This window comes from Pangasianodon hypophthalmus, chromosome 16 (genome assembly GCF_027358585.1).
Source record: "Pangasianodon hypophthalmus isolate fPanHyp1 chromosome 16, fPanHyp1.pri, whole genome shotgun sequence".
Lineage (NCBI taxonomy): Eukaryota > Metazoa > Chordata > Actinopteri > Siluriformes > Pangasiidae > Pangasianodon > Pangasianodon hypophthalmus.
Window position 1 is genome coordinate 100,001 of NC_069725.1, and position 10,000 is coordinate 110,000.

Genomic DNA, 10,000 nt, shown 5'->3' on the forward strand with positions numbered 1-10,000 from the left:
TTCTGCTAGATCCACCTACTTCTCCACCCTAATAGAAGATAACGAAAGCAATCCTATTTCTTATTTAACTAGCACAGTTCACTAGGAACGTGACCAGCACAGAAGCACAGAAACTAACACCATGTACTCGTGATCACTGTCAGAATTTCTTCAATGACAAACTTGTACATATTAAGCAAAAAGATTCAGAGTAGTAACTTAAAGTCAGACAATTTGAAACGAACTACTGTATGTAGAAAACAACATAACCATGTCAGTTCAGCGATTAAAATCTTTTATTCCCATCCAACAGGCTGAACTAAGCTCTTCTTCAAAATCATCAACTTGTGTTCTAGATCCCTTACCTACACACCTCTTCAAACTGATACTACCAGAAGCAATCAAATCTCCAAATAGTTAATTTTTTCCTTTACTTGCTATGCACCTAAATCCTTTAAACTAGCAGTTATCAAACCTATGATTTAAAAAACCCAATCTTGACCCTTGACCCCTATCAGTTGTCATATATCTGCTGCTGTTATCATAAAGATTGTCCTGTACACATCCCAGGACTTTGTTTGTTTATGCTTCTACACCTGCACACTATAATGATTCATAATCTCACTATCTGGTGTCACCCAGAAGAGTTCTGGAGTCTGGTTCCTCTCACGGTTTCTTCCTCATGTCGTCTCAGGAAGTTTTTCCTCACGCCTCAGGATTGCTCATTAGGGATTTAAATCTACATCCAGATTTCTGTAACGCTGCTTTAGGGCAGTATTTATTATTAAAAGCATTGTATAATTAAAACTGAACTGAACTGAACTTTCTCAAGTGCAGGATCTCAGTTTTGTTGTGATTTAGCTTCAGAGAATTTGTATCTTTGCAATGTTTTAAGTTTTATAAACAGTTTGTGTGTGAGTCAGATCAGAGAGGAACAGAAGGTTTAGTCTGAAGGGAAATGTGTGCATCATCTGCACAACTCTGACTAAAACTAATGGCACCCAGAGATATATCGTACACCATGTGGAACTTCTCTGTGACTTTAAAAACCACCTTGTGACACAGAATGTGTGTTTGTGTCTTTGTGTGCACGTGTGTGTGTATAGCAGATTAGCGTGACTTCAGACATCACTGTGTGAGTTTGGAGACAGGACAAGAGAAAATAATCAACGCTGACAACACTGAGATCAGCGAAAATAACACTGATAACATCATCAGCATCAGAATAGGAGATTATTTAATATTATTCATCAGTAACATCAACCTGTGTGTGTGTGTGTGTGTGTAGGGGGGCATTAATCAGTCCTGCACATGTTAATGATAGATCATATTAAAACGAGTTTCCATTCGTGAGTGTGGGAGAGCGGGACAGTGGAGGAGGACGTGGACGGGTGGATGAGGTTATGCATTCCTCCATTGTTTGTTGCTCCTCTTCCTTCCCCTCCTTCCTCCCCTCCTCCCCTCCCTCTACCCCATTCCCCCCCCGACCCCACCCGCTCTGTGGTTTGGCTCAGGATCTGTGTTCAGGAGGTGGAATGTCTTTTATCCTTCAGGCTCCACATTGTTCCAATCACTTCAGCGGAACGAAAGCTGAAACTGATCGCCATTCTGGAGGAGTGTGTGTGTGTGTGTGTGTGTGTGTGTGTGCATCGTAGGTCGTGTTAATGATTAAACATTCAAAGCCGTAGCAGATTCCACATTGTCAGTGCATGTATTTGTGTGTGTGTATGTGTGTGTGCTGCAGATGAAAGTTTCTGCTGATCACCAGAAATTTGGATCAAACAGTACTTCTAAATTCAGCTCAGATGTCTGTGTGCGTTTGTGTGTGTGTGTGTGTGTGTGTGTGTGTGTACTCACCCCCACTCCTCCACATGGCAGCATGACGAACATCCTCTGGGACAAAATGCCTGTTGGACAGAGAGGGACATAAATAAAGGATTCACACATACACACACACAGAAAAAGGCTAAGATGCAAAACACAAAGAGAAACATTTACATTAGGAGTGTTACACAAGGCCACTATCTGGATCTGTATTCAAACTTAAACCTGAAATTTTCATCCTAAATTGGAAAAAAAAAAAATTAACTGCTAAAGGTCTGATCTTCGGTCTGATACGCTGACCCGCCCACCAACTCTCTCCTCTTTATTTATATGATAGTTACTTCCTTTTCTTATTTCCCTCTTGCTATAGTAGTTAATTAACCTCAAATGCTGCATGTGTTAAATCCATGTGTGTGTGTGTGCGCGTGCGCGTGTGTGTGTTCATTACCGGTGAGGTTGCGGTTGTCCAGTTTGAGGCGGTTCAGTGGGTTTGTGCCGTACAGGAGAACATGACGCTCCGTATGAACCGACTGTAACTCCTCCAGAGTCGCCTTACGACCACGGATACTCTACACACACACACAAACACACACACACACACACACGCACACACGGATATTGAGTAATTGTGTGCTGTAGAGTGCAGTGGAAAGCAGCAGAGAGCAATAAAGTACAGTTAAATAGGGTGTAGTAGAGAACAGTAGGGTGTAGTTGGGCAGTAAGGTATAGTACAGGGGAGTAGGTATGAGAATGTAGGACAGGACAGCAGGGTGAAGTAGGGGATAGTAGAGTGTAGTAGAGAGCAGTAGGGTGTAGTAGAGGGCAGTAGGGTGTAATAGGGGATAGTAGAGAGCAGTAGGGTGTAGTAGAGGGTAGTAGGGTGTAATGGGAGTAGGAGAGAGCAGTATGGTGTAGTAGAGAGCAGTAGAGTGTAATGGGGGATAGTAGAGAGCAGTAGGGTGTAGTAGAGAGCAGTAGGGTGTAGTAGAGGGCAGTGGGGTGTAATAGAGGGCAGCAGGGTGTAATGGGGGTAGGAGAGAGCAGTAGGGTGTAGTAGAGAGCAGTAGGGTGTAACAGGGGATAGTAGAGGGCAGTAGGGTGTAATAGGGGATAGTAGAGGGCAGTACGGTGTAATAGCGGATAATAGAGAGCAGCAGGGTGTAGTAGAGGGCAGTGGGGTGTAGTAGAGGGCAGCAGGGTGTAATGGGGGTAGGAGAGAGCAGTAGGGTGTAGTAGAGAGCAGTAGGGTGTAATAGGGGATAGTAGAGGGCAGTAGGGTGTAATAGGGGATAGTAGAGAGCAGTAGGGTGTAGTACAGAACAGTAGGGTGTAATGGGGGATAGTAGAGAGCAGTAGGGTGTAGAAGAGAGCAGTAGGGTGTAGTACAGAGCAGTAAGGTGTAATGGGGGTAGGAGAGAGCAGTAGGGTGTAATAGGGGATAGTAGAGAGCAGTAGGGTGTAGTAGAGGGCAGTAGGGTGTAGTAGAGGGTAGTAGGGTGTAATGGGGGTAGGAGAGAGCAGTATGGTGTAGTAGAGAGCAGTAGAGTGTAATGGGGGATAGTAGAGAGCAGTAGGGTGTAGTAGAGAGCAGTAGGGTGTAGTAGAGGGCAGTAGGGTGTAATAGGGGATAGTAGAGAGCAGTAGGGTGTAGTAGAGGGCAGTAGGGTGTAATGGGGGATAGTAGAGAGCAGTAGGGTTTAGTAGAGAGCAGTAGGGTGTAATGGGGTAGTAGAGAGCAGTAGGGTGTAGTAGAGGGCAGTAGGGTGTAATGGGGGATAGTAGAGAGCAGTAGGGTTTAGTAGAGAGCAGTAGGGTGTAATGGGGTAGTAGAGAGCAGTAGGGTGTAGTAAAGAGCAGTAGGGTGTAATGGGGTAGTAGAGAGCAGTAGGGTGTAGTAGAGAGCAGTAGAGTGTAATGGGGTAGTAGAGAGCAGTAAGGTGTAGTAGAGGGCAGTAAGGTGTAATGGGGGTAGGAGAGAGGAGTATGGTGTAGTAGAGGGCAGTAGGGAGTAGTAGAGGGCAAGTAGAGGGCAGTAAGGTGTAGTAGAGGGCAGTAGGGAGTAGTAGAGGGCAAGTAGAGGGCAGTAGGGTGTAATAGGGGGTAGTAGAGAGCAGTAGGGTGTAGTAGAGAGCAGTAAGGTGTAATGGGGTAGTAGAGAGCAGTAGGGCGTAGTAGAGGGCAGTAGGGTGTAATAGGGGATAGTAGAGAGCAGTAGGGTGTAGTAGAGGGCAGTAGGGTGTAATAGGGGATAGTAGAGAGCAGTAGGGTGTAATGGGGGATAGTAGAGAGCAGTAGGGTGTAGTAGAGAGCAGTAGGGTGTAATGGGGTAGTAGAGAGCAGTAAGGTGTAGTAGAGGGCAGTAAGGTGTAATGGGAGTAGGAGAGAGCAGTAGGGTGTAGTAGAGGGCAGTAGGGAGTAGTAGAGGGCAAGTAGAGGGCAGTAGGGTGTAATAGGGGGTAGTAGAGGGCAGTAGGGTGTAGTAGAGAGCAGTAGGGTGTAATGGGGTAGTAGAGAGCAGTAGAGTGTAATGAGGGTAGGAGAGAGCAGTAGGGTGTAACAGGGGATAGTAGAGAGCAGTAGGGTGTAGTAGAGGGCAGTAGGGTGTAATAGGGGATAGTAGAGAGCAGTAGGGTGTAACAGGGGATAGTAGAGAGCAGTAAGGTGTAGTAGAGGGCAGTAGGGTGTAATAGGGGATAGTAGAGAGCAGTAGGGTGTAGTAGAGAGCAGTAGAGTGTAATGGGGGATAGTAGAGAGCAGTAGGGTGTAGCAGAGAGCAGTAGAGTGTAATGGGGGATAGTAGAGAGCAGTAGGGTGTAGTAGAGGGCAGTAAGGTGTAATGGGGATAGTAGAGAGCAGTACGGTGTAGTAGAGAGCAGTAGGGTGTAATAGGGGATAGTAGAGAGCAGTAGGGTGTAATAGGGGATAGTAGAGAGCAGTAGGGTGTAGTAGAGAGCAGTAGGGTGTAATGGGGGATAGTAGAGAGCAGTAGGGTGTAATGGGGGATAGTAGAGAGCAGTAGGGTGTAATGGGGGTAGTAGAGAGCAGTAGGGTGTAATGGGGGATAGTAGAGAGCAGTAGGGTGTAGTAGAGAGCAGTAGGGTGTAATAGCGGATAGTAGAGAGCAGTAGCGTGTAGTAGAGGGCATCAGGGTGTAATGGGGGATAGTAGAGAGCAGTAGGGCGTAGTAGAGGGCAGTAGGGTGTAGTAGAGGGCAGTAGGGTGTAATAGGGGATAGTAGAGAGCAGCAGGGTGTAATGGGGGATAGTAGAGAGCAGTAGGGTGTAGTAGAGAGCAGTAGGGTGTAATGGGGGATAGTAGAGAGCAGTAGGGTGTAGTAGAGAGCAGTAGGGTGTAATAGGGGGTAGTAGAGGGCAGTAGGGTGTAGTAGAGGGCAGTAGGGTGTAATAGGGGATAGTAGAGGGCAGTAGGGTGTAATAGGGGATAGTAGAGGGCAGTAGGGTGTAGTAGAGGGCAGCAGGGTGTAATGGGGGATAGTAGAGAGCAGTAGGGTGTAGTAAAGAGCAGTAGGGTGTAATGGGGTAGTAGAAAGCAGTAGGGTGTAGTAGAGAGCAGTAGAGTGTAATGGGGTAGTAGAGAGCAGTAAGGTGTAGTAGAGGGCAGTAAGGTGTAATGGGGGTAGGAGAGAGCAGTAGGGTGTAGTAGAGGGCAGTAGGGAGTAGTAGAGGGCAAGTAGAGGGCAGTAGGGTGTAATAGGGGGTAGTAGAGAGCAGTAGGGTGTAATGGGGTAGTAGAGAGCAGTAGAGTGTAATGAGGGTAGGAGAGAGCAGTAGGGTGTAACAGGGGATAGTAGAGAGCAGTAGGGTGTAGTAGAGGGCAGTAGGGTGTAATAGGGGATAGTAGAGGGCAGTAGGGTGTAATAGGGGATAGTAGAGGGCAGTAGGGTGTAGTAGAGGGCAGCAGGGTGTAATGGGGGATAGTAGAGAGCAGTAGAGTGTAGTAGAGAGCAGTAGGGTGTAATGGGGTAGTAGAAAGCAGTAGGGTGTAGTAGAGAGCAGTAGAGTGTAATGGGGTAGTAGAGAGCAGTAAGGTGTAGTAGAGGGCAGTAAGGTGTAATGGGGGTAGGAGAGAGCAGTAGGGTGTAGTAGAGGGCAGTAGGGAGTAGTAGAGGGCAAGTAGAGGGCAGTAGGGTGTAATAGGGGGTAGTAGAGAGCAGTAGGGTGTAATGGGGTAGTAGAGAGCAGTAGAGTGTAATGAGGGTAGGAGAGAGCAGTAGGGTGTAATAGGGGATAGTAGAGAGCAGTAGGGTGTAGTAGAGGGCAGTAGGGTGTAATGGGGGATAGTAGAGGGCAGTAGGGTGTAGTAGAGGGCAGTAGGGTGTAATAGGGGATAGTAGAGGGCAGTAGGGTGTAGTAGAGGGCAGTAGGGTGTAATAGGGGATAGTAGAGGGCAGTAGGGTGTAGTAGAGGGCAGTAGGGTGTAATAGGGGATAGTAGAGGGCAGTAGGGTGTAATAGGGGATAGTAGAGGGCAGTAGGGCGTAGTAGAGGGCAGCAGGGTGTAATAGGGGATAGTAGAGAGCAGTAGGGTGTAATAGGGGATAGTAGAGAGCAGTAGGGTGTAGTAGAGAGCAGTAGGGTGTAATGGGGGATAGTAGAGAGCAGTAGGGCGTAGTAGAGGGCAGTAGGGTGTAATAGGGGATAGTAGAGAGCAGTAGGGTGTAATGGGGATAGTAGAGAGCAGTAGGGTGTAATAGGGGATAGTAGAGAGCAGTAGGGTGTAATGGGGGTAGTAGAGAGCAGTAGGGTGTAATGGGGGTAGTAGAGAGCAGTAGGGTGTAATGGGGATAGTAGAGAGCACTAGGGTGTAATAGGGGATAGTAGAGAGCAGTAGGGTGTAATGGGGGTAGTAGAGAGCAGTAGGGTGTAATGGGGATAGTAGAGAGCAGTAGGGTGTAATGGGGTAGTAGAGAGCAGTAGGGTGTAATGGGGGATAGTAGAGAGCAGTAGGGTGTAATGGGGGTAGTAGAGAGCAGTAGGGTGTAATGGGTGTAGTAGAGAGCAGTAGGGTGTAGTAGAGAGCAGTAGGGTGTAATGGGGATAGTAGAGAGCAGTAGGGTGTAATAGGGGATAGTAGAGAGCAGTAGGGTGTAATGGGGGTAGTAGAGAGCAGTAGGGTGTAATGGGGGTAGTAGAGAGCAGTAGGGTGTAATGGGGATAGTAGAGAGCAGTAGGGTGTAATAGGGGATAGTAGAGAGCAGTAGGGTGTAATGGGGGTAGTAGAGAGCAGTAGGGTGTAATGGGGGTAGTAGAGAGCAGTAGGGTGTAATGGGGATAGTAGAGAGCAGTAGGGTGTAATGGGGTAGTAGAGAGCAGTAGGGTGTAATGGGGGATAGTAGAGAGCAGTAGGGTGTAATGGGGGTAGTAGAGAGCAGTAGGGTGTAATGGGTGTAGTAGAGAGCAGTAGGGTGTAGTAGAGAGCAGTAGGGTGTAATGGGGGTAGTAGAGAGCAGTAGGGTGTAATGGGTGTAGTAGAGAGCAGTAGGGTGTAATGGGGGTAGTAGAGAGCAGTAGGGTGTAATGGGTGTAGTAGAGAGCAGTAGGGTGTAGTAGAGGGCAGTAGAGTGTAGTAGAGGGCAGTAGGGTGTAATGTGGGTAGTAGAGAGCAGTACGGTGTAGTAGTGGGTAGTAGTGGAGTTAGTTAGTGCACTACCTCGCACTGCGCTCTCAGTCCGCGCTCCTGCAATCGAGACCAGATGCTCTGAATTCTCCCAGCATGCTCTGGGTGAGAGCTGTTATCTCCACACGTACACTGGTGCTTTAACATCTGAGAGTCATATACCAAACCTACACACACACATGCACACACAATCACACGCACACTCCAATGTATGCAAACACTAAATCATTTACATAACAAAAAAAAAAAAAAAAAAAAAAGAGTCGACTCAGTGTTCAAATCCAACCTGCAGCCTTCTGATTGGTCGGCAGTCTTACCTGTGGTAAAGCGTGATTGGCTGAGGTTGGGCTCGGGTGCCGTGGCTATGGGCAGTGTTTTGTCAGGCAGTGTGTGTGAGGTTGAGGCTGGTGAGGACTGTGTGCGTGACAGTGGGCGGTGCATCCCACCGAGCATCATGGGTAATGCCATTTGGGCCGTGTGTCTGCGCAGCTGCTGCAGCTGTTTCTGCGTCTCCCAAAGACGTGACTACACACACACACACACACACACACACACACACGGGGTTAAGACTGGAGAAGGACTTTGCTGCCCTCTTGTGAGTTTAGTGAGAAGGAACAGTGGACCAGTGGCGTGGTGAGAGCACGCCCTCTGCTGGAGAACAGTCAGCTCTACACTCTGACACTGTGCTGTGTGTTAGTGATGAAACACTAGTCCTGATGTGTTCGTGTCACATTTTCAATTGCCTGTGTGTGCGTGCAAATAAATTTTAAACACTTCACACTTTCTCAAAACTTAGAGACAGATTTACTGAGAGAAAATTTTATATAATAAGAGAATTTCTAATGACAGGTGTTTAAGTGACTGTTTGTGCTGGTGGGCGTGGCCATGCTAATGACCATAAAAATATGCATGCAAATAAACCCACGTGACCTTTGTTTTGTAAACTGTGTGTATGGGTGTGTGGGGTGTGTGGGGTATGTGTGTGTGTGTGTGTGTGTGCTACCTGGTTGAGAATGAGGGTCTGCTGAAGGCTGAGCTGCTCGTCCTGGGTCTCCGCCTCCCTCTGTGACTCTGCCCTGCTCTTACTGGCATTGCTGGATGACGTCCCCACCTCCTCCGAGTCCATGTCCTCAGAGGGGATCTGACAGAGACGTGGCTTCTCACTCGACTTCGACATGAGCTGCAGAACACACACACACACACACAATTAAAGCTGACTGTTCACTGGATGAAATATAGTATGTATGAGTGAATGTTTGTATGACTGTGTGTGTGTGTGTGTGTGCGTGCGTGTGTGTATACCTTGCCAAGGTGTGTTTGTTGTTTCAGTCTCTCCAGCAGCTGTGTGTTGTGTTGCTGTTGCAGCAGGTGTGTGTGTATGGCACGGGGACTAGGAGGCAGCGGCTCAGACCGTGTACGGCTCAGCGGTTTGTGAGCAGCGCTGACATGCAAAGGTACTGGAGCCAGACCTGGAACTGCATGCACACACACACACACACACACACACAGTTGTAACGTTCCACAGCAGGTGAAGTAGCCATCAGTCAGTAAAAACATGCAGTGTGTTACAGTGGGTGAGTGTGTGTTACAGCATAGGTGTTACATTGTGTGTTACAATGTGTGTGTTACAGTGTGACTTACAGTGTGTGTGTGTGTGTTACAGTGTGGGTTACAGTATTAGTTAAAGTGTGTGTTACAGTGTGGTTTACAGTGTGTGTGTGTGTGTGTGTGTTACAGTGTGTGTGTGTTACAGTGTTGGTTACAGTGTGTGTGTGTATTACAGTGTTGGTTACATTGTGTGTGTGTGTGTGTTACAGTGTGGGTTACAGTATTAGTTAAAGTGTGTGTTACAGTGTTGGTTACCATGTGTGTATTACAGTGTGGTTTACAGTGTGTGTGTCTGTGTGTGTTACAGTGTTGGTTACCATGTGTGTATTACAGTGTGTGTGTCTGTGTGTGTGTTACAGTGTTGGTTACAGTGTGTGTGTGTGTGTGTTACAGTGTTGGTTACAGTGTGTGTGCATTACAGTGTTGGTTACAGTGAACTGTGTGTAAGTGTGAGTGTGTGTGTATTACAGTGTGTGTTACAGTGCGTGTGTGTGTGTGTTACAGTGTGTGTGTGTTACAGTGTTGGTTACAGTTTGTGTGTATTACAGTGTTGGTTACAGTGTGTGTGTTACAGTGTTGGTTACAGTGTGTGTGTGTGTATTACAGTGTTGGTTACAGTGTGTGTGTTACAGTGTTGGTTACAGTGTGTGTGTGTTACAGTGTTTGTTACAGTGTGTGTGTGTGTGTGTATTACAGTGTTGGTTACAGTGAACTGTGTGTAAGTGTGAGTGTGTGTTACAGTGTGGTTTACAGTGTGTGTGTGTTACAGTGTTGGTTACAGTGTGTGTGTGTGTTACAGTGTTGGTTACAGTGTGTGTGTTACAGTGTTGGTTACAGTGTGTGTGTGTAAGTGTGAGTGTGTGTGTATTACAGTGTGGTTTACAGTGTGTGTGTGCGTGTGTTACAGTGTATGTGTGTGTGTTACAGTGTTAGTTACAGTGTGTGTGTGTGTG

General features: G+C 47.2%; 1 protein-coding gene across 3 annotated transcripts in view; it reads right to left on the bottom strand.

Moving 5' to 3' along the window:
- The window catches only part of hdac7a (histone deacetylase 7a), a 67,970-nt gene that overhangs the window by 10,133 nt on the left and 47,837 nt on the right, over positions 1–10,000 (bottom strand). For all 3 annotated transcript variants that reach the window (XM_034311766.2, XM_053240638.1, XM_034311765.2), the window contains 6 exons: positions 8,742–8,914; positions 8,443–8,619; positions 7,757–7,964; positions 7,473–7,606; positions 2,252–2,372; positions 1,837–1,886 (listed from right to left, as the gene is read on the bottom strand). In XM_034311766.2, the coding sequence (XP_034167657.1) occupies positions 1,837–1,886; positions 2,252–2,372; positions 7,473–7,606; positions 7,757–7,964; positions 8,443–8,619; positions 8,742–8,914 (863 nt within the window). The remainder of the gene's footprint in view (positions 1–1,836; positions 1,887–2,251; positions 2,373–7,472; positions 7,607–7,756; positions 7,965–8,442; positions 8,620–8,741; positions 8,915–10,000) is intronic.